This window comes from Haliotis rubra, unplaced genomic scaffold, assembly GCF_003918875.1.
Source record: "Haliotis rubra isolate DU_JTF1 unplaced genomic scaffold, ASM391887v1 Scf1486, whole genome shotgun sequence".
Taxonomy (NCBI): Eukaryota; Metazoa; Mollusca; class Gastropoda; order Lepetellida; family Haliotidae; genus Haliotis; species Haliotis rubra.
In genome coordinates, this window is record NW_025765432.1 from 103,689 (window position 1) to 129,519 (window position 25,831).

The 25,831-nt window shown below is 37.1% G+C and overlaps 1 protein-coding gene across 2 annotated transcripts in view; it reads left to right on the forward strand.

Annotated features, from left to right (window-relative positions):
- The first annotated feature begins 315 nt into the window (after nucleotides 1–315).
- LOC124269904 (platelet endothelial aggregation receptor 1-like) overlaps nucleotides 316–25,831 on the forward strand; it is a 34,475-nt gene continuing 8,959 nt past the window's right edge. The window contains exons 1-4 of one of the 2 annotated variants that reach the window (XM_046704948.1): nucleotides 316–420; nucleotides 11,728–11,795; nucleotides 17,887–18,189; nucleotides 18,469–18,595. In XM_046704948.1, the coding sequence (XP_046560904.1) occupies nucleotides 11,750–11,795; nucleotides 17,887–18,189; nucleotides 18,469–18,595 (476 nt within the window). In that variant the 5' untranslated portion in view covers nucleotides 316–420; nucleotides 11,728–11,749. Of the gene's footprint in view, nucleotides 421–11,726; nucleotides 11,796–17,886; nucleotides 18,190–18,468; nucleotides 18,596–25,831 lie in introns of both variants that reach the window. The other variant, XM_046704950.1, reaches the window with a different exon arrangement.

Genomic DNA, 25,831 nt, shown 5'->3' on the forward strand with positions numbered 1-25,831 from the left:
GGAACCGATAATCCTTGAAGGAATAATAATTTTTCGATCTTATCGTCCCCAACTGATCCAATTATTCCGACTGTCACCAGCTGTGACAGTCAAGCATGGTAGTACACTTGGTCCGATCTAGTAAGGTGATATTTGGCGGTCGCGCAATTTGGCACCAGAACTGGTTCTTGGGTATTCGCTTGTCACCGGAAATCTAGTAGCGGAAGTAAGCCTATAGTTATTGCGTAGCGAGTGTTCATTGTTATGTTATACACTGAACTACCCGTCAGTCGCAAGGCAGGCTATAAATACATTAGCTGCACTAAGCCGGGAGAAACGCGCAATGAAAGGACAGGCTTGAATCACGTGATATTACCACAGTCATATTGTCGGGACGTTACTGACCTGAACTGAAACTGTCGATGTTGAAGTGAAACTTTGGTAAGCAGACTTACACTATCTGTTTTCATTTTATAACCGACGAAACCGGCAAATAGATGACTTATGATACTTCTCAAACGTCTACAATAGAACTAGTCGGTTGGGATGTTTGAGGAAAAACCCGAACATGAACGCGAAAGTGTTGCGCCATATTGGATTGTGTATACAAAATCACGTTCCGCGAAGGCCGTTCATGATACGCCTATTTCATCATGTATATTAACATTCAGCCACAACACATGCATCACCGGATTCCCTCATACAGTTTTGGACAAAATAGGAAATTGGATTTTGTCCCCAATGCTAGTGTCTAGAAGAAATCAAATCGAAATATATTAGGGGTGAAAACAAAAGCAATGATCCCGAGTAAAATGAGATTTTACATTGTATAGCATATCTTCTCATTTTTTAAAGATCCACGACAATGACATATTCTCAGATTATCAGATGTTTCATATTAAAGACTGTGAAACGAAAGTCAGTATCGGTCGCATCTCAAGTTCAGAGTGACACTTTAGAATGATGTCACATGTTTTCGCCCGTTTCATTGGCTTGCTGTTTTCGTGCACTGAACTAAGCAAGCGCCATTCAATTTTCTGATAACAGACAACAACACGACGCTGATATTCACAGAACAGAATCTTGTTAACTCACACCAGAAATTGACACTTTTAGTACACTTTTGACATTTGTTAGGAGATGAAACATAGGCAGAACTTCAACAGGTACGTGATCTCCTATGATGTGTAATATACAATATTGTAATTTGTAAACACAGGTCAGTAAATTGTATCAGAGACCATATAATAGAGGGACGGCCCTCCCCAACAGTTTATCACTAACCATCAGCGCTACGGCCTGGCATGTAACTGATACACATCGACACCCTGCTGCTAACTTCCCTCTTCCGGTACACATGCGCAACAAATGCGCAGACATTCGCAAATGAGCACTCTGGTAACCACGTAAACAATATTGCGTAATATCCGGGCCGAGAGTGAATTCCCTTAGCGGGATTTCACCGGCTGCGTTTGGCAGTTAAGCATTACATGGACAGCTCCATTAAACTGATTACAATAATCTTAATTTTTATCTTATCTCTCATTTGCACATGTCAACTGACAACATCGCAGAACATGTATCATTCGCGAAATGCGTGTCGTCATAAGCCTGGAATATTTGTTTCAACATTCGGCATGGCCATGGGCTTAACTTAATTCATTCACTGGGATGATTCCAACTTGGACCTCGATACTTACTTGGAGAATTCACAGACTACTTTACAGGACAGAGAATATAAACTCAAAATACAAAAATCAAACTAACCCAGTCAGGTAAAGGCAGTTTTAACATTACAGTTGCCAATATCCCGATGCTCCCTAAGCGTGATCATCACATGGCTAATCTCAAGATTTACTTGCAAGTATTCGTTGGCACAAAAGCGAGGGTGTGGTCAAGCAGTCGATGAAAGTAAAATTCCCGCGAATTTATAAAGAATGTGCAGATTTGCAAAGCGTTAGCCAATCAGAGGATTTGCTTCGACCACACCCCTTTGTGTCGCGGACATATCGTCATCCATTTGTGTCAAGATCGTTTAGTTGAGTCAAAATTGGTTTTCAATCGACTTGCAGAAATAACAATAAAGAATTGGTAGGTGTCATGAGTGTTGCTCGATAGGCCAATCATCCATGATTATGTTTACATAAAGTTTTAATCGATTGCATCGCGATGGTAGCATAGCGATCGGCATCGCGAGTCGGTAGGGTGCACCCTAGAAGTGTCCGCCTTGTCATTATGTATTGTACTGTGAAGCATTTCGAATTGGGTGTCATCTCAAAACAATATTATTAAAATCATGAATCCTCGGAAAGACACGAGGGCCTGTGACTGACTGGTGTTTATTATAAAGTTTATAGTCCCAACGAAACACGATTTCACATTTTCCAAGAGCGTTAATGTTTTTATAATGCCAGTTTGGGGCTAGCAGTGATTATGCTTTGGGCCGTTTGGAGACACTTGTTGGTTTTTTTCAAGGGAAGCCACTAAATACTAAAGTCACTTGCCTCCGAGCCAATGAAATATATGTGTTAAATGGGCTGTACTACATTACCCTATCAATTAAAAAATTTCAGCAAAGTGTCAACTTTAACTTGGCAGGAAAATGCAACCAATAACATTAAAACACAACATCACACGTTCTTATATGTACAATGTATTTATTGTAGAATAGGACCATAGATCTATATGTACAATGATGTATTACTAAATTCAACCATTTAGATATTCTTTCATTAAAAACACAGTAAATGTGAATTTCAACTGTTGCAAATAAACTCTAAACTGAATTTGAAATTAAAATTATGCAATAGTTGGTTGCCAATGCTCTTTCAAACAAGGTATATCTACTTAATCAAGATGGGAATATTGTACTTAATAGTAGGCTCTTTGAGTAGCCCTTCCGATGAAAACTTTCTTTTTCCTGGGCATCTACAAAACAAATGATAATTTTATGATATAAATATAATGTTGAATAATGAGTTCATTTTTCATTTTTGTTGTTGCATAAGACAGGTTGTAGGTACTGTGTAAGCCCAGGTAAACTCATAATCAAACTTCATTAGGAAGAATAATGATAACAGAAAAATATTTGAATTGTTGCATGATAAATAAGGACCTTTTCCACAAATATAATCATCAAAATGAACAATAATGGAAATATGTACTTTTTTTTCAAACGATTAGGTGAATGAGACTTTTGTAGAATGATTTAAATATATATTCACGTTATATTAATGAACAAAATGAATGTTATGTCGTCTGCTACATGATAATTGAAATGTTCAGTATCTGACGCAAATATGGGTTTCTACGCCAAAATCATAAAAATAAAATACCGATCGTAGCCATAAAAAAAAGTGTACCACCACCAAAGAGGAAATCGCGAATGAATGTTCACATGTTTATTTAAAACATGCTAGTAATAAGCTGTTCTTGTGAAAAAGCGCGAAAATCAAGTGTTGTGGAGTAAAATATTTGAGGAAAACATCATATTTTATCGCATTGCACGAGCCAAAATAAGGAATGACGCGAACGCATACAGACTGATAAATGCCCCTATACAAATCTTTATCTTATTTTCTTTCATTACACCCGGTAACTAAGGATTTGCATTGGGAATTAGTATCCGTTATTGAAAATCAAAATCGGGACTTTTGCCGATTTACACCTCCGCCATTGTTCTCACAGAACGACGAGCACACATGACAGTTTTCATCAAATACAAAGACAAATATATGCTTTAGCACCACTAATACACCTGTAATGCACTGTTGCAAATGTAAGTATAGGCATGAGAATACATGAAAAAAATCAAATCTTACCTTTGCAATGAAAATACGCGAAATCAATGACTGAAGTCAACACACGTTTTTGCCAGCTTCCGGATAGGCTGCGCAGTACAAGCCGTAGCGCTGATGGTTTGCGCACTGGCTAGAGGGCCGTCCCTCTATTATATGGTCTCTGATTGTATTAACTATTATATGACGAAATTACTATATATAACTTTAAAAAAGTGGCTAATATATTTCATTAACAGTACATGCACACACATATATATTAAGAATTGTCTTGTCATGGATTTTGTATAACTTTTTATAAAATAACCCCGAAAAAACAAAAACAATTATATCCAAGGATTTTCCAGAAATGTGTTCCGATTTACCTGTCCTTTTCTTTCTAAAACTGTGCGTGATTTACCACACAGTGATTTAATGTTCAATTTCGGGATGGCCTAAAAGTCGGGCCGGGCCACCGGGTAATACTAAAAATGGATTGAAGAATATTAAAACGAAACCTGCACATTTGGGTGGATACACTTCCTGCCTTCACAAATGCATAGTTTGATTGAAAATGTATAGTTAAATTTGAAAAAAAACACACCCAAAAACAATGACTACATACCGAGATTCCCGTAGAAAAGACACCGCCTTGTTGTTATGTGTTTTCCTTGATATTTCTATGGGGGAAGGTTGCTTACTTCTCTTAGCGTGTGACATCCTGGGGTCCTGGGCAGGAAGTGACAGTGTTTTGACTGCTTTTCTGTCCTTAATTAAGATATTGGGGTTCCCTAATTAACCTTTATTGTCTCAGGCTGAATCAGCACAGGATGTTTATGTTAAAGAGATGTGGATATCGGCGAGTGTCAATGGGCAAATACGACATGATTATGAATATTAAAAGAAATATTTGAAATCACAAAATTTTGTAATATGTTACAAATGATAAAACAAAGTATGCATTCACATACACAAACATTGTTATGTGTTTTCATTGTAAACAATACCAGCCCTAATTAGATAGCCAGCGCGTATGCATATGCTTATATTTACTAATACACATGAAACACAAAATGGGATTATATCTACCTAAATACCACTTCATAAAGTAAAGTAAAAGTGAACCCCTTTTCTCTCTCCATTCCCAACGATTTAGGAAAATAAAGTCCTCGGAAAACAAAATCCGTTGTCAAAGCGTTGTATTTGAAGCAAATACGTTGCTTAAAGTGAAGCCCTATTTTCTATACATTCTCAACAACCACACAGTATCACAGTCATGCTTTCGGTCCGCCTTGGCTCGGGCTTTCAAAAACAACTTACACTTCACACATGTATCCTGATTTGTGTTTAAATCCATAGATTAGTATTATATCTACCTCAATATCACCGTGTGATGTGACAAAATGCCACATGTAAAGATAACTGGTTCGTTAAAGTGAAGCCCTTTCCTCTCTCCATTCACAATATAGTCTCAATCAAAAGTGTTTAGTCTCTGTTCAGCCCGACTTGGCCCGGGCTCTCAAAAACACCTTTAACCTCACACATGTATCTTGAAATGTGTTTATATCCATAGATTAGTGTTATATCTACCTACATATCACTGTGTGATGTTACAAAATGCCACATGTAGAGATAACTGGTTCGTTAAAGTGAAGCCCTTTCCTCTCTCCATTCACAATATAGCCTCAATCAAAAGTGTTTAGTCTCTGTTCAGCCCGACTTGGCCCGTGCTGTCAAAAACAATCTAAACCTCACACATATATCTCAAGTTCAGAGTGACACTTTGGAATGATGTCACACGTTTTCGCTCGTTTCATTGGCTTGCTGTTTTCGTGCACTGAACTAAGCAAGCGCCATTCAATTTTCAGATAACAGACAACAACACGACGCTGATATTCACAGAACAGAATCTTGTTAACTCACACCAGAAATTGACACTTTTAGTACACTTTTGACATGTGTTAGATGAAACATAGGCAGAACTGCAACAGGTACATAATCCCTATGATGTGTAATATACAATATTGTAATTTGTAAAACAGGTCAGTAAATTGTATTAACTCATTAAGGCCGAGAGACGCATATATGGGGCAAATTAATCAGCTCCTCACAGCGAGTGACGTGTTTATGGGGCAGGTAATTAGCAGTTTCTCACAGCGAGAGCCCCATACAGTCGTCAACAGAAAGCACCTCTTATTCAGCGAGAGACGCACATGTGTGTTGTACTTTTAAAAATCGCACTGTACATATTATTTCAACCAATTTAGCAGTACTGAGCAAATGTTAGCTTTTCTTACGAGAGATCCCACCTTTAGTATCAATCAGAAGAAGTATTTAAAGTGTTTTGATAACAATTGCTAATCATTATCATAGGCTTGTAGAGCGTTTAGCAAATGAACGCATGTCGGCGAGAAAGGGGATTATGATGTTTTTACAGAGGTAAGTGCCTGGTACTCTTCCTTGGGAATGGATTAGTGGTGTAACGATTCATCGATAGTATCGATGTTTGCATCGTCAACTACGCGATACGAGTGCATCGATACAAAACACATTTAGGCAATATATCAGGATATTTATATCGCAAGGGTCCACGATACATCGATGTATCGCCACAAGAGACGATATATCCCCCGATACAACTTCAATACTAGTTAAAGTTGTAAGGAGTTTTGCATTAGGAATAGGAAGGGAGTCTCTTTGAAATTCTTCTGAATTTTAAAAACAAATTGGACCTTTTAGGAATTTGTTTGTGTCTGTTATCTTTGTTACATGGACAAAGGAGTTGGTGTATAAGTGAAAGAGTGTGAACATGTTTCAAACTCTGTGAACTGTAGAATACTTGTCTTTAGTAATTGAAATATGTTTTAGTTGTTTGACAAATAACACCATTTATTAACATACGAACGACGTCTTAGCTTTGTTAAGAAAGAGAACAAAGAAGATAAAATTTAGAAAGCATACTTAAGAGTTTTTCAGTGATTCTGAATTCTGATATAAATTACATTCAATTGTTTATGAAATCATCGGTGCAGAAACACACTTTCCCAAAGGAAACTTGGGTTTCAAACTTATATATGTTAGATCAAAGTATACTGAATATGTTTGACTGTACTTTAAAAGCATTAAATGCTGAAACTTTATTAAATGAACAGCTTTTTAAGTGTGTGTGAATGTAACACAAGATCTGCTGTATAAGAAATAAAGATTTTAAAGATAAAGTCATTTTATCTATCATATATGTTCTGCTATTAGAAATTGTAAAGTATCGGGATACGTATCGTATCGCCACCATTGTATCGTGATGATAATCGTCTCGCAGGTTCCTTGCCAATACTTTCATGATATATCGGCTCGCCTAAGTAAACTGGTATCGGGATATATCGTCTCGCCACTTAGACCACGATACACAGCTCTAAAATGGATACTAAAATACTTCGTATGCACCTTGATCGAATTAGATGTAATGGTTTAGAGGTTACTAAGAATTATATTTCCTTCAACTACCTAATAAATAAGAAACAATATACGAAATTTCAAGGACATACAAAGAATTCAAACACAATAGAATAGTTTGAATTTACTTTTAGGCATCATTACGTTGTTATGTTTCATATACTGAAACATAATGTATAAACACAAGTAATTATACATCCAAGCTCGAATAGATTAAACATAATTCAACCTACTAATTTGAAGTTTACTGAATTGTTGCTAGTTGTTTTCCATAATCTAAAGTTCGTAATGTTACCTAAGCGAATATAAAGTGATAAGTCGCGCCTTTGCATCGAATACATATATACATGTCAGTGTGTGGTCCTGTGCGTAGAGCTCAGGTCACAATCAGTTGAAGTTAAAGGTCACATGCAACCAAAAAATCAAACATATTTAAAACACAATTATCACTTATTCATGACATGTAATATGCATTGCTGATTATGAAAAAAACAAATAAACAAAATTATAAGCGTATAATCGCAAATCAAAAGTGCAATATTTTATACTTGGGTTTTCCTCCCTCGAAACGAAGCAGCCGGGATATCGACCCCAGTCAGAGCGGGTGGGTGTGCACTCAAGCGTAACGGCTGGTTCGTCAGCAGATGCCGCCTTCGCGGCTAATTGTGTGTGTATATATAGAAAGTTGGGTTTTGTAAATACATGCTCATTTTTTTTGTGTATAACATTTTGCAATCAACAGACATCATAACATGTCATATGTACAAGTATCACACCTGCCTGTCTGTGTAATTACATAATGTGACAGAGACCGAACTCGGGCCATAAATCAATGCGTTTTGTTTATGGTGTATAGCCTGATTGGTTTTAAGTTCAAATTGCATGTCGTCAGTGATCGCAGTTGTGTATTGAATATTGTCATTAGCAGACAGGCAGGCAGACACACAGGTGTCAATAAAACAAGACATTGAGTTTTGTCTGTGACAGCGACATATCTATATCACAGTTAGAAATTGTGTCAACTCTAAATAATGACATTGCTTTTAAGTATCGAACTGAGAAAGTGACTCGGTAAGAAGAACGAGTGGTGAAATAGACAAATGAAATTATATAAACAGTTTATTTACTGTCATAACATACAAAAAAGCTCGCGCCTGTGAGATATCAACAAAACATTATGAAAATAGCTCACACCAAAGCCTTCACCGAGTATTCACCAGACAGCCCGCTTCCAAGTTGCGCGAACCTATTTCACTGCGCACGTGCTATGAGCGCAGCTCAGCTGTTGAAACCCGTATTCCCCAGAAAAGTCTAGGGAAAATTAGTGAAACGTTTGAACTCCGATTTCGCGCGTTTTTTTTCATCGCGTTATTTTTCATCGCGTTATTTTTCAACTTTATAAGTTGAATTTGCATTTTTGACGCTTTGTTTCGGTAAGTCCATACCGAAAGGTATCAGAATCTGCAAAGTTGTGTTTTACGTTGCATGTGACCTTTAAGCAACGTTGGTCGCGGACAGTCCTCGGATGGGTGACCGTGTTTGGCAGCTTGACTCCTGAAAGTTTCTAGGACTTCAGTCCTGCCCCACAACGAAGCGCATGTGGACTCACCTTAAGCAAGTGAGTTTGTTCAAAATTGCCTCTGTTCACCCAGCAGTAAAATTGGGTACCTGGTATGATACGATGGTAGTCTGAATTTGAACCTTGAGTGCCTGACAGGCGACCGGTTGTATTCTCCACATGGAGTGTTCTGTACTCGTTGACCAGGGGTAATATGTCAGCGCTTTGAGCATGCAATGTGCATGGATAAACGTGCAATATAAATGGACTATTATTATTATTATTATTACAACAATGAACTGTTTTACTACGTTTGTTACAAAAGACAGTGAGTTGGTAATTCAAAACATTGTCACACATGGACAGAAGTAATATCATAAGTTATTACATGTAAGCCATACAAAGGTATTTCAAGCATTTTTGTTCAAGCTGTTGAAAGTTTCATGTTGATTTGAATTGTCAGTTTTCTATGCAATTTACATGAGCATTCTGTAAAACGTTTGTATTTGATCTGTGTAATTATCAAATCCGGTGCAATTATCACGTGTATCAATCAACTCAGTCTCTATTGATCCATCGTCAATGAAAGCTGGATAGTATATCAGTTACGGTATCGATACATGCGTATAATCATTCAAGCAGATTACAGTAATGACATAATTGAACGCCTCTTTCGACCTTGAAATAACAGCCTCCGGTAGAATGCATATGTAGTTACGTCCTTGTTGAAAGGTTTGTCCCGTGACAAGTGTAAAATAAACAGATGCGCTGTTATATCATTGGACATCTTGCTTTATGGAGTCACGCCCCTCTCTGTGATGTTTATACATGCATGCACATCTGTAATCTTATGAACCTCGTTTGCATTCAGTAAAGATATAGGCACGCCCACCTTCATAAATATTGGGGGTTGGGGTGTCAACTGCAACTTTATACACTATAATAATTCAGTATAGTGTCACCTCGTGAATTCTGTAATAGGTGTACTTTAGTTTGGATAGTCATTCGTATCAAGGTGAAGATTACATTTACATGTACTGCAAACCATTATGTTTTATTTACTAGTTGTGTGCATAAAATGTATATGGAAATAAATACTACCTCTACTCAGTGGTTGGATTTCAATCGTTTTGCTTTACTTGTCGAAAAACACTAAAATGAGGACAAATAAACTCGCCAAAGTGACTATCTACTCCTGTTTGTCTTATGTGTACATTTCATACATCGTTACCAGTGTGTATGTTTACAATACACAAACGTTACATGATAGCTTGAGTTGATAAAGCCGAAACCCAGCAAAACGACTGGTCAAGGATATAGCTAATAACCAATCTCTATCCAAGCTGCTGATTGACCAAATGTGCTCTTCAGAAATTTCGCCCACGCCCCGTCACCTGTCCTTTCCTCTGTGACAGGTATCTCATGATACGATTGGTCGCAGATAACATATGACCAGCCACTACATTGAACAGTTGAGATACCGAACGTTCTATTCGGGAAATTTGATGACGCCCTATCACGTGACTCTTTGTTTTATGTCTATGCAAGGAATATGTAGTATACATTTTGTATATGTATGTTGGTATGGTCACGTATGTTTTCTTCTGCATTAAATCTGTATGAAATAAAGTGCAATGCTATGAATGTGCTTTGTGTTAGTCACAGACTAGCGTTATAGTACTTTCATTAAAATAATTCGTAAACACTAGAAATGTATCGGCAAAACCTCTATTTTCGTCGAAGATTATAAAGTATGAAAGTAAATTCTTCTTTACAGTATGTCATTGTGATAGATGTTTTGTAAATTTAAACCTCACACAATGATAAAAGAGAGAGAATTTGTTAACGTCTGACTCATCTGTTACGTACAAAGAATACATGTGTATGCATATTGTGATAAAATATAAATGTACAAGCTGACAAGAGGTCTACAAGAGAACCGTGCAATAAAATTACATAAAGCTTGCAATACACGACATGTATTGACACCGGATTTCTTTCAACTTATATCTTTACGACACAATTAAACAATCAGGACTTGTTTGTACGACTAGACAGTTTCCTGTGATCCCCGAAACCTGCCAGGGAAATCAGGTGTGATTAGCACTAATTAGTCTCGGCACAGAGAGTGGGCAATCAGCGAGGGCTTCCAGGTGTTGAGTAGTGATGGGGCTCTCGGGCTTAATGAGTTTTAACTAATTTATGACGAAATTACTGTATAACTTTTTAAAAGTGATTAATATATTTCTTTAATAGTACATGCACACACATATATATTAAAAATTGTCTTGTCATGGATTTTGTATAAGTTTTTATAAAAAAACCCAAAAAGAACCAAACAATTAGATCCTAGGATTTTCCAGAAATGTGTTACGATTTACTCGTCCTTTTCCTTTTAAAACTGTACGTGATTTACCACACAGTGATTTAATGTTCAATTTCTGTCAAACGGGTGCCCGTGTTGTCCACCTTTAGAAACACAGTAAACCTATCTCATAGTATATCTATTCAGGATATTATTCAAATGGCCATTTCGTGTTCAGTCAAAAGAGCGACCAATTCTGACTAACAAATGGAGATTTTGTATACTTTGAACCAAAATATGGTGAGATGCATACTACTCAACATATCAATGTTGTCTTCTTCACGGATAAATTGTTGGTGCAGATACTGTTGGATCTTTGAAGAGTCAGGCTCTCAAATTCTAAATAGAAGACATGTATTTCAGGGAGATTTATTTAGTCCTCTGCTCTTTCAACTCATTTTACTCACAGTGGATAGCATTGACCTTCATTGCCAGGGGAGAATCCACTCTGAAAAACAAAGCATATTATCCGTCAACTCCTTTTTCAACGAGATTTTATGTCCTTCGACTTATCCATCTCACCCAACCCAGGCTTATTGTGTGAAACACATCTCAGCTGTGAGTTTCGATAATAAATACTTTTAATTTATTTATAGGTGAGGTGCCCAAATTCATGTCATGGCCATGTGGATGAGGATTTATGGAACAGTTGTGTTTTTATGCTGTAAGTAACTCTGAATGTTTGAATACGTAATTCTTTCGTGTCATCCTAAATGCAACAAAAGCATGATTTTAATGATATACATATATACATATATACAATATATTTTCACCCATGGGCTCAAATGTTTTCCGCCCATGGGCGAGCTTTCTTAATATCGCTCTAAATTAGTTCAATAAAGTCAAAATAAGTTGAAATTTGTGTCATGACACTTATAAACATACACTCATTCATTTACAAACTCCAAAAAATGGGAAAACATGTATTTTGAGTAAAATTTAATATTCTCGCCCATGGGCCAAAATGTTTTCCGACCGACGAGATTTTTTAATATTGCTCTAAATTAGCCGATTTAATTAAGAATTGAATGTCAGTTTGTGTGTTTGCACTGAAAAATGAACGATGTCAAAGCGGTGTTCAAACTCGTGTGAACGAGCGAGTTTGAACGCTTTGACATCGTTCATTTTTCAGTGCAAAACACACAAAGTGACATTCAATTCTTATAATTTCGCGACTTTGAAGTTTACACATAATTTTCCACCCACTTGTAGATGATCATTGTTTAGTGTGTTTTAATACCTGTAAAATGTTGTAATGCCATTCGGTTCAAGAGCGACGCGTATTGCAGCGATGTTTGTATACACAGCGATTTTTTTTACACATGTATCCCAACCCTTGAAGAAATAGTTCTCAAAGTATTCGATCTTTAAAATATAACAACAAATTCGTTATGAGGTTTGAAACTGCTTTAATAAGTATAATCAATAACAGTATCAAACAGAAACAAATATCAGAAGCAATAACAATACCATTTTAACAAACTGGCATTGTACCTTTTCACTTGTAAATACCTTGTTTGACCAATAATAATACACTGACCGACTTCGAAGTTGTGCGGCGTGGCGAATAGGAAACAGATCTTGTTGTATTCTATTTATTTGTGATTGTTTATTGTGAAATTTATTGAGCAGTTGTTAAACAGACCTCGGGGCAGAAAACTGCCGGATGAACCCGCAAACTGCGAGACATTAAACTCCTGTGAAAAGGAACAATGTTCGGCAATCCGTTTGGTAGTGACATTGCCAAACTTGGGGTGAATTGAAACAGGTTCGTTCGCGAAATTGGTATCACCAATTATTGGGGGTCCTTGAAACCGAAGCGAAAAACATTCACACACGTATGAACGGTGTTTACACAAGTGTGAACGATTAGAGGGGTTCAAGAGTAATGAACCTTGAAATTTAGATCACATGACCGCTCTCTCAACCAACCAACGTTCGGGAATCTGTGTAAACTTGAAAGCACGAAATTATATCAAAATGATTTGAGATTTGTGTCATGATACTTATGAACGAACTTTCATTCATTTACAACCTCTAAAACATAGAAAAACATTTATTTTGAGTAAAATTAAATATTCTCGCCCATGGGCGAGTTTTTTTAATATCGTTCTAAATTAGCCGAATTAGGTCAAAATGAGCTGAAATTTGTGTCATGGTGCTTATAAACATACACTCATTCATTTACAACCTCCAACACATGGAAAAACATGTATTTTGAGTAAAATTAAATATTCTCGCCCATGGGCCAATATGTTTTTTGCCGGCGAGATTTTTTAATATTGCTCTAAATTAGCCGATTTAAGTCCAAATGAGTTGAGATTTGTGTCATGATGCTTATAAACATACACTCATTCATTTACAAACTCCAAAACATTTTTTCATCCTTAGCATATCTTCATAACAACTGCATGTTTAATTTGGTCGAATCCCTTGTCAGAAAGTGTCCACAATGCGGAGAGTTTCTGGACTTTTGTGAGCATATTCCAGCAATATGACAGCGGGGCATACCAGAAATGGGCTTCACACAATGTACCCATGTTTATAATCGGACCACTAGGCTACCCCTCTGCCCCTTGAGGAAATACATTTCCACACAAACTCTAATTAACACGGTGTGTTTAGTCAAGAAAGGTCATGCGATGTTCTTTGTTTGTTTATTGTTTACTGATGTACCCTTCATGTTTCTGGCTATATAACCACAGCCTACATGTAATTAACCGATCTTGACCAGACAATCCAGTGACTGACTTACCAGCATTTATCTACGCGTTAACAGTATCATGCATCATCTAAATCAGCGCACCAGTTGAAATAGTCGTAGAGTAAATATTTGCAGAGTTCAAATATGATTTGATATTCTTTTGAGACCTGTAAAGTTCCGGGTTGGAATTTGCCTTCAGCGACCCATGCTTGTCGCAAGAGGCGACTAACGGCATCGGGTGGTAAGGCTTGTGACTTGTCAACGTGTATCCCAAATGCGTAGATCGATGCTCATGCTGTTGATCACTCGATTTTCTGGTCCATTATTTACAGCTATAATATTGCTGTGTGCGGTGCCAAACAGCAATCAAATCAATCCTTTACCTTACAAAAATGACACATTTGTTTGGACATGACCCTCGAGAGTGAAGTATGGTTTGGTTGTAGTATCTTTTGACTTGGCTGTTATCGTCACCTTCAGGAACACAATGCAACTTGCCACAGTTGTTACGATGACGACTTTGTGTCAGATCGACATCCAACCTTTGGACGTGATATACATAATAATCTCTCAATTTAAACCACCCGTGAAGGTCGGGGTTAGAATATTGGCCTTCAGTAACCCATGCTTGTCATAAGAGGCCACTAACGGGGTCGGGTGGTCAGGCTCGCTGACTTGGTTGACACATGTCATCGGTTCCTAATTGCGCAGTTCGACGCACATGCTGTTGATCACTGGATTGTCTGGTCCAGACTCGATGATTTACAGACCGCCGCCATATAGCTGGAATATTGTTGAGTGCGGCGTAAAACTAAACTCACTCACTCAATTTAAACAAAATATAAAACACAACATCTGGATATAGGTGGTACTTGAATAGATTACTAGTATCTGTATGCCAAATTATTCATTGGGAGTCATAACAAGCCGATGAAATCAAGTGTGTAACACTTACATCTGTTCATTTCTAATTTCATTGGGATACTGAAACTTTGTTCCCCCAAAACATTTATCTGTGTGGAGCCAAAGCATGTAGGCGGATCTGCCAGGGTGTACGAACCATACACCCCGTCAAATCTGTCACGTGACACTCTGTAGACACTGGTTGCACAATGACTTGACCTCAGATGGAATGTGGCTGCCAAACGGCTGATCGCTTGGAAAGTTTAGAGTTGCCGTATAAAATTATGAGTATAAACAGAGATAAAATTGTAGCCATCATTTCGTATTTTTTGTGCCAATAGAAATATAAACAAAATAAGATGTTTCTGTATTTCACTTGTTCGTTTTATCATAAATTGAGTCATTTTTAGTTATCTCCCTTTATGACCGTTCAGGAAAAATCATGGCAAAACGTTTTGCGGTTCATTCTGTCGAAGATTGAATGCTGGTTTTTAAAGATATGCTAGGGCGCCACCTTGCAGGCAATTCGTCAACACGCACGAATTTGAACTCCGGTCAAAAAATGCAATTTGACTGTTTCGAAAATGCTAACACATATTCGTCGACCAAACAAACTTCGCAAGTTACACGGGAAAACAATGGGGTGCGATGTATGTGTGTTCCGACAACGTATAGGCTATTCCCAGTCAATTTTTATTGGCTTCATGCCGAGACGAGCTCGTAGCAAGGCAACCATGTTTTACCCCGTGCTGCACGTGCTGGCGTGCTGCCGGACAAGACTGAGATTGTGTTTATTTCTTGCTCCCCTTCTCTCCTCGTAACCAGCAATGCTGTGGAGAAGAACCCCGGCCCGCCGTAAAAAAAACAGACTACTATTGAAGGTGACTCTGTGTCTCCGAACTGGTGAGGGAAATTAGAGAAATGCGACAGGAAATGAACAAGAACTTTGAAAAACTGAACTTAAAAATCGAAAATGTGGAGAAAGATCTGGACTCACTATAAGGAAGGAAAACGGTGAACTGAAAGGTGCTGTGGCGAACCTAACGAAAATGGTTAACGAGCTAAAAAGCACTACAAAAATAAGTTGGTTTCCGGAACACTGAAACTAAGAAGAAACGACATGGAAACCACCAGTTCCAGTTGGTTTCCATGTAGTTTCCTATAGTTTCATTGTGGTGTACATGAAAACTGAAACTGAATTTTGCACCATTTCCGGCTGGTTTCCAGTGCGTTTCATTACCCACTCCTCCAAGCTGGATCCAGCTGGTTTCCGTGTTTTCGTTTATTGTAGGTTTCAACCTGGTTTCCGTTTTTTCTTTTATTGTAGGTTTCAACCTGGTTTCCATGTTTTCGTTTATTGTAGGTTTCAACCTGGTTTCCATGTTTCTGTTTATTGTAGGTTTCAAAGGACCTGAAACATATTCAGTTTCACATGAACTGATACATTTAAACTGAACATAACTTTATAACTGTATCAAATAGCTCTGAGAAAGTTTACCCTGATCACAAAGGGTTTGTGCGCAGTGTTGAAGTCAAAACGAAATCAGGTGTTTCAAAGTTGTGTTTACTGCTTGAAAGTGAATGTTGACAATATCAGTTTTCAGTTCTACTGCTGAGCTAGAGTAGGAAGTGTACATTTGATAACTAACTTAACCAGTGGATATTTTAGGTTTATTATGCAACCATAATGTGTGTATGAGTGTGTATGTGAGTGATTCACATTCTCAGAGCTATTTGATGCAGTTATAAAGTTATGTTCAGTTTAAATGTATCAGTTCATGTGAAACTGAATATGTTTCAGGTCCTTTGACGCAGTGTATGTTAGTATTGTAATTGCTGTTTCAGATATGCAATGCGGGGAAAGATTCTAGTACTTTTTGTTGAGTTGAGTCCCATCCGGGATTCGGGATTCCAATCCACACCCTCAGAGTCAGGCACCTAATCGCCAGCACACAAAGTCAGCCGGCTAACCCGCTCCCAAACAAAATGAAGTCGGACAACTGGTAGTCTTTGTGTACCCCTCTGATAAGTGTAAATGTTCCCAACAAAAAAGTACTAGAAATCTGAACTTAACTAAGTAAGTGTAATCCCAAATATGACATATGTTACAGTGGTAGAGTTTCCGTAACAGGCTGAGTATCAACCGTAAGAATGATTTTCACACAATTGCTGGTTTTCGTGTAACTTGAGATGTAAAGTGAGATGTGACGCAATCTCCAACTGTCAACTGTCAGAATATGGTAGATAGCCAATAGACTTGTATCACCCTGTAGTACCTTCCAGATCTGTATGAACAACACTGAGACATAGAGGATACTAAACCACCTTCCGTGTAATACCATTTGAAATTAAACGAGTTAATGGTTTAGAATCAAACGCGCGAAAGCGAGTATGATACTAAATCTTTCACGCGTTTAGAATAAAAAAAATAATGGTATTTCAGGGAGGAGAGTTTAGTATTCTGGGCCCCTATTCTCGAAAGGATCCTAGCCCTAGGATAACTGAACTTTGATCCTAGGGTCTAGGATAGGTGTCCTACATTATTCTCGAAAAGTATCATAGCGGTAGGATATCCTAACAGAGGACAAATACTAGGATAGATTCTGACTTGTCCCAAGTCTATCTTAGTGAAAATCAACTTGGTGTGGTATTGTTTGTGCACCAATTTTGACGTTGTCAAACAAATAACCCACATAAATAAACATATATAAACACGTAACAATATTTTCTTCTGGAAGCATGGTAATTTGAACAAATAGATATTAAAAAATATTAGATGTTTTAAATCTATTCGAGTACGAGTTCACTCTAGTTTTCTGGATACAAGATATGAGTTTTACTTATAACTATAATTAAATACAATTTCTTATAGATCTAGTAAGTCCATCAAAAGCTGAATTTCACAGCTTTCAAGATTTTTACTTTGGTTTCTTCATTCCCCTATATGCTTTAAAACGGTGTAAGAATCTATACCGAAACGTCGCCATTGTTAAAATATAGAAGTTGACCATCCATAAAGTCTTGTCATCCCTATACCACCAACTTCTAGAATGCCACTCAAACAAATCATTGAAGTATATGTCTGAAAGGGTATGTTATCTGTGGTTTGACAAAACTTGAAATGCTGATCACCTTCAACATATTTCAGATCTGACTGTTCAAGGTGAAGAGGTATGTGAGCCTGGAAAATATGGGGATGGTTGTAGTCAAAATTGTTCTCAAAACTGTCATCCTCTTCCAAATGGCATAGTGCTCTGTGACAAAGAAACTGGAGAATGCTTCGAAGGATGCAAAGTGGGTGTGTACGGTGACCAGTGTGATGAACCGTGCGGCAAACATTGCCTAGGAAACATCTGTAATCAGTACAACGGACACTGTACTCTGGGATGTATAGAAAATCACATCGGCGTCTTCTGTGAGATTTACAATGGGATTACCATCGTCCATCAAGGTTAGAGAAGTTTAAAACATTAATTCAAACGAAAGGAAGCTGAACATGTAATGTGAACGATGACAAATGTGAAATTCTCTTTCCAATATTATCTTGATACACTTAATGCAAAAGCTGTATTATATTTTAATAGATGTACAATGTCCAGAGTGTCATTTGTAGAATGTTACCAAGATGTGTGGAACTGCTGAACCGCTATCGTCCCTTCTGTTTGTTATTCAACGTTGAGGACTTTGTATGTATAAGTTCTCATTAATGTGTTTATATATCACTATGTAGGTACTACCTCTAGCAGTCACACAACCGTTACCCCAGGTGTGGTACCGACATGCAGTTGCCAGGTCATCATTCAAGTTGTAACAGTACTTAACCTTATCCTTGTGGGCGCAGTGGTTATCTTCATATGGTAAGTTCTAACAAACTCTTTGTTTTGTTCATTTGCTGTTTCTCTCCAGTTGGCAATATGCAAGTTTTATGATAGTAGCCTGTAATTAATTCATCTCCAGACAGGTAGAGGATACCAAACGGCCTTCCGTGTAATACCATACTTATTATACGAGTTTAGATAAAACTGGTATTTCACGTAAGCAATTTTAGTATTCTGTCTATTACTCTCAAACATAAATTGATAGAATCTGCCTACAGTGGGATGACTCTCAGCAAGGTTCAATACCACTGTGATAGAGGTAATAGCAGTGGGACGTCATAACTATGATGTGATACGCCTAGTTTATATTACACTAGTGTAATATTGCCGTGAGAAATAGTACACCACATTATCTTCCACTGGCGAGTAATAATAACTGACAGTCAACCAGACAATCCATATCATGGACATCGATCCACACAACAGGCACAGAGTGACAGCATCAGCCATATTAACCAACCGATCCTATTAATCGGGACAAAATACAGACTTGAACTGAAAATCCCGCTTCATTTAACAATCATTGTGATGTGCCTCTCTGGTCAAGGATAAGAGTGACCTGTGTGCCTTGATGGGAGAATCCTTTGGCTGTTATCGTCAGGTTCAGGGTCACCACTTGTGACAGTTGATATTAAAATGAATTAGTAATTGGGAAATATCCAGAACACTCGGTTTTCATTAAACATGATTTATCAAGAAGGAAATACACAATGTGGAGTTACCTCCGATAGATCAGTGCACGATCTGCGACAGTGAATAAACCGTAACCACAATTAACTAAACACATCATGCACACTGTAAAACATTCCCACGTAAATTTATGACGAAATAACTGGCAGCATGGTTGCCAAACTTTTGTCGTGAATTAACATTCGAAATGTAAATTGTAATTTACAGTGATTCCGTAATTTAACAGACATTCTGTAAATTTATGACGAAATAACTGGCAGCATGGTTGCCAAACATTTGTCGTGGATTAACATTCCAAATGTAATTTGCAATTCACAGTCCTTCTGTAAATTAACATTAATTCTGTATTTCAACATGAAAAGGAAAACACTAAAACTACACGAATTTCTTGAAATACATAGAACATGACAAAGAAGGAAGGTTTGCGAATTTTTATTATTACATCTGGAACAATAAGGTGTGTCAAATAGTGTAATTAACACCATGAAAGAAAAGTTAAATCATGCAAACAGCAATTAAGTCTTAGTACATCATCATTTAGTTATGATCCATAAAGTCTAGTGATTTAAATCTCAACATGATGTACTCAATACAAATGCAAACAAACAGCCTGTTTGCAATATATGAAAGCTAATTTCTCTAATAGCAGTAATTTAGTATGATTGTAGGCAACTAGCCTGTTTGCATGGTATGCAAACTAATGTCACTAACAGTTGCATAACTCAATACCAACACAATTGCAACAGATTCATTTATAGAAACATATTATGTCAACTGTTTCAATGAACAATTTAACTCTATATGCATCTTTCTGCATTCTTGCACACCATCAGAGCCATGTCAAAACTAAGATAATTATAATGCTGTCTCACTTGCAATGAATCTTTTTTACATGAAAAGTGCTGCTCACCAGATATTTTCCATTATACCTGACAATTCTGAAACCATCATTTAAGAAAATGTTGATGATACAAATGTGTCATAGTTCTAAATAGTCTCATAAACATAAAGCTCTCTTCAGACAAGACGTTCATGGGTGGACAGACAACACACTATGCCAAAACTTCACTTTGACCTGAGGTGCCACTAAAAACAAACTTACAATAACTGGTTCACAATAACTTTGGAAACCTTCCACCAAATAAATTGTACATGAATCACCATGTCCTTTCAGTCAAGTGAGATAACAGTAACAACAGTCACAGTTCACAACTTAACAGGTAGTCCATTCAAAATTCGCCATTTGGTTGATAAGTCGCAGAACCTTGGCATTTACACTTTCAGCACAACTAGATTTCCTTTTTCGGTCACTCTTGCTGCCCCTGTCTGGGTTGATTCCAACGAAACATCTGAAAGTAAAACAAATAGTCTGTGTGTGTTATTTCATAGAAACAATAACCATGAAGCAGATTCAGTGAAGATCAGCATAAAATACTAATACTTCTATTGCAAGCTGAAAACCCTGACCACAAAAGCTGACTTGTACTTGCCAAGGATCAATGACACTGAATAAAGAAATGGCCCGCAATACCTTTAGCTATCTCGGTACTAGTTAGTAGGGTGGTGCTACTATCAAATGAATAATAGAAGCAGTGATTATCATTGGATATTATTTTCCATTTGTTCAGATGGAGTAGGAAAAAGAAATCTAGTAGTAAAAACTTTTGTTTAAAACCATTGAAATGTGTCAAACATGGAAAAGGTTCACAGGTTGTGTTCTGACAAATGTATTGAATGAATTATTGAATCTATTATGATTATATTTTGGAAATTTACTAAACAAACAATTTCAATTATGTGCAAAATTTCATCCAGAAATATTGAACCTTTGTGACGGGATAAAAATAGATAACTTATTTCCCTTAGCCATTACAATATAAAATGAACATCAATCCAAATTTCAGAATGATCTCTAAAAACATTAACTTTTGAGATCAAAGAAATTTTTATGAGAAAAACCAAATCTCATTCCTTTACAGTCTGCTTCCTCAGGCAGATTTTAGTAGTAGAGCCACAAAGTCAAATACAGTACATGGCTTGATTAAAGAGGTGTTAACCTACTTCAGGGGTGGAAATAACTTTAAAATTGCTAGTGTACTCCGGTACAGTGGCACATGCAAAAATCACTTGCCCTGATAATTTTTCCACTATACCAGCTGTTTTCTTGTTGATTTTTTACTTAAAGAACATAATTAACATTGGAAAGTCAACTGGACACTGGTACAGTGTCATATACAAATTTGCTTGCCCGACAGAAAAAAACACTGGACTCGGGCGTCGGGCGTCGGGCAATGGGTTATTTCCACCCCTGTACTTGCACCAGGTGCAACCTAAGAAAAAAACTAGTTGCACCAGCCTAATTCCAGTTGCACTGCTTTTAGTGCAATAGTAATGAAATAAATATACTATTGAATTGTTCAAAGTTTACATAATGACATAATTATGTTTGTAATGTTAGACAAATAACTAGGTTGCACTTTGCAATATTGGGTTGCACCAGTGCAAGTAACTACGCACTAAATCAAGCCCTGCAGTACACTTTCATCTATAACAAGCAACATTTTCATAGAAGCTATTTGAATCACCCAAAACTGAAATTTTGTAGTGAAATAATCACGAAAAGCAATAATTGGCAAGTGGTACGCACCTTTGTATGAATTCTAAGGTAGCTGATGCTCCATGTTGGTACTGAATGTTCAGAATGTAAAAGAGAGCAAACAGGGCACTAAGGGATGTTATAAAGCTTGTAAGGTCAGACATCACCACCACTCTGTCAACCACAATCCTGAACTTTTTGGCCTCCATAACACTCCTGCCTGTAACATGAATGATACATGCAAATATATGTTTCTTTTCTATTCGTTATGTTCTAAACTTTGATACAGTCATTCTACCAAAGTACAAAATTAGTTTAGAAATTTTGTTTATCTGAGAACTCAGGGTAAAGACTCAAGAGTGACTGTGTATCCCTTAGATAATGCGTGCTTTTCTTGAATCAAGCGCTAAGAGAGAGCTTTTGCCCCAAACTGGGTTATTGCTGTACAAGCTATATTACTCATCTCACACAAAATTTACCAGAGCAAACTATCCGTGGCAAGCCATCTGTGTCTGCAGCTTCAACTTCAGCTCTGGTAAACGTGTCCTGGAAGGTACATGTATAACAATATATTCAGTACCAAAGCAACACATGAAGTTCATAAACATCTATCCTTTTCAGCATGTTATTAAATAAATCTTGCTGCAGCTACTACACTGTGAAAAGACACTAAGCTTTTGTTCTTGGATAGGAGGCTGGTTTTCATTGGTAAGGTTGGACATGTTACCCATTTTTGTTTTCTAAAATACATATCATGACAAGGTTATTCCCCAAACACCCAAAATTGTAAAACGACTAATAACTAAAGAAGTTCTAAGTTCTTACATCAACTGTCAAGAAAAGTTGTTCTTCTCTGAGAAGTACTTCATGATAGCAAGGATATTAGCAGGTAGCCAAGCAATAACACTGTCCTTTGCACTTTGAGCTTTAGCCTCTTTTGATCAGCTTCTTTACAAATACCAGATTCTTCTGTTTTAAAAAACTTGTTCAGTCTGTGAGCTTTCTTAGAAAAAGCTTCGCAGATTGTGTTTCTGATATCCAGCCAAACCAGTAGCTTGAAGTGGAGAAACAGACCCCTCTCTGTGAATAAAAATGTTTTTTTTAGTCAACAGATCCCTGACGCTTTCTCCTTCGTTGATATTGTATCTCTGTAAGCTGTATGTATCACGAAATTGAGTTTCTATCATCTCCCAATCATGATCCTTTGGATTCTGATTGTTGTACTTTCTGCACATGTCTTCTCTAATTTCTTCCAAACTTTCTGCTGTATCGCTGTTCAAACTTGGTGAAAAGTTCATGCATCCATAAGAATCAACTTTCTTCTTTGACGTTTCTCCCACAACTTGGACTTCCTGAGAATCATTTCTGTTCCCACTTGATTCTCCTACGTCACTTGTCTTCACACCCATCTTCACTCCCATTGGTCTATTCAGATTGTCATTTCTGTTAAGGAGCTGTTTTGCAAATGAATCATATCCTGTACCTACAACGATATCTTCTATCCTATCCTCTAGACTCTTTGGAAACCTCTGTACAATTCTCTTTGCAATGACACTGAACTGTGTTTTTGTCGCATGAAAGGTCCTCTCTCTGATTTCATCAACAATGATTCTTCCCAGTTTTCTCCTGGCATCAGGCATTAGTCTTTTCCCTTTCTGCAATGGATCTGGTGGAGGAAAGAAAGAGCATATCGTTAACAAGGTATATAAATTTCCTAATTTGAAGCAGAAGAAAATTTAAAAATATATAAAAACACATTTCACTGACAACTTACTCACCATAATAAAATGACTGCTGACCAATCTAGTCTTCGAACATGAGTTGAATACAACTTTGATAATGAGCATTAGCAACATGATGGAATCTGACCTGTTATATATCTGCCCATTTTGGTCCATGGAATATCAACCTTGTAAGCCCAGTTTGGATCTGTGCTGGTGCTGTTCTCCGAGAATATCGGGCTTGGTGACCCTAACCTGCTTAAAGGAGACATCGATGCTGTTCCAGAAACAGGACTTGAAGGTTCAGATTGAGATGAGGACCTTTTTGCAAGTTGAACATTCACTTGCCCACCTTGAAAAAAACCAATACAAATTCAGTATGTATTAGTAGAATTATATGAATGCAACTTAACTGAAGCAATTGTAAGAAACTTCTACTAGTTCTAACTTCATCTGGCTTTATTGTCAGCCACCGTAAACAAAATGGGTTATTGTAATGAAATAATATAAACTAATATATAAAAAATATACAATCTACAATACATATAGGGCTCAAACATTCACTTGACTGACATATACATTAGTTGTCCACTAAATCATAATGCTTTTGAGAGAATTTATTGTAAAGAATAAACAAGATTTTGGCTCAGTATGTCAGCTCGCCATAAGAAAAGAAAACCAGGCAAGTCATGCCATGGGCATTCCATTTGTCAACCCCTGTGGAAAACAATACAGGGACACAATATCTAAACACAGATGAAAAAGATCAACAAGAAAATGTGCTCGACTTACCAGATGTGAGGATTTTCCTTATCTGGATAGGCTTCAAAAACCCCTCAAGATCTTGCTCCTGTAGAAGTCTTGTATCATCAACAGTTTCTACACCCAATGACATTAATCTTCCCATCAATGACTGGAGCAACGTGTCATCAATATTGGGTAAAATGTTCATTATTTCTTCAGTAAGTCCATCAGTGGGATCAGCCATTATTTCTCTAGACTGTGTTTCAAAGAAATGTAAGTTTCAACGAAAGCTGTATATTCACTGAGGGGATGTAGATCTGCAAGTTCAGATGTATTAACACATACAATTGAAAATGTTTCAAATATCAGAGCACAAAGGCCAAGTGTTGGAACAGGAAGAGACTTCCCAAGATGCAATAGAAAGAAAACAGTTGAGTCTGACACGAATCCCTTTGATATAGCCTACTCTTCTAATATGACTGTCAATTCCTGCAAATGATAGCACCAATACCATGCCAGTCTCATATTTTATTCCTCTGTACACAAGTTTATTGGAAATAATGGTGTTCATCCCAGTAAAATACTTTTCTTTAACAGCTTCCTGGAAATCTTTGCAGTAATTTTCTGTAACAAAAAGGATACCATCATCACAGCGAATTTCACTTGAAAACAAACTACCAGAACAGTGATAGGTTTGCAAAAGTTGATGCCTACATGCTAGAATTTTAGTGATGTGTTTGTAGTTGTGAAATTTTCTCACACACTGTTTAAAGTAGGAGTGTTTACTTTCAAATCTAATTGTCCAAACATGTATCAGGGGACCAAAAGCTAAAATCATTTCAGGGTAGTGAGTGAGGAAGTGGTGTTTTGGACGCAGTGGTGTATGAGCAAAGAGTGACTTTCGATCGCAGATATATTCCTCAATGCAAACCTTGAGATATGCGATCTGATTGAAAGATATGCGTGGAGAACATATAATTTCAATGACTTCCTTCAGTTTCAAATACAACTGCCAAACACTGTCAGTGTGTTGAATCCATGATCCAATCAACAGGGAAAAAGTCTGATAAAAACCCAGTTCTGTATAGCTTGACCTCCTGCTTTGTTACTTTGATCTTTTACAGTGCATGGACGATCTAAAGCGTCAGTGCTTTTATAAAGAAAGTTTTCAATTTTCCTATTTAACTGATCATATGTAAAAAAGTGTTTCTCTGTTGCAAATGCTGTCATAATGCTGTCTGATTTTATGCCCATATGATTTGCCATGTCTGGATTGTCCATGAGAATTTGAACAGAGTGCTTGTAGAGTTCTATTGTCCTCCTACAGCTTTTAGCTAAACCATCTGACTCTTGAAAGTCTGCCTTTTTTATAGAACAGTATCTACAGAAATAATTAGCATTAAAGTTTTCTACAAACCCATCTAACATGTGAGATCCAAGGTTGTCTCCTGCTACACATAACAA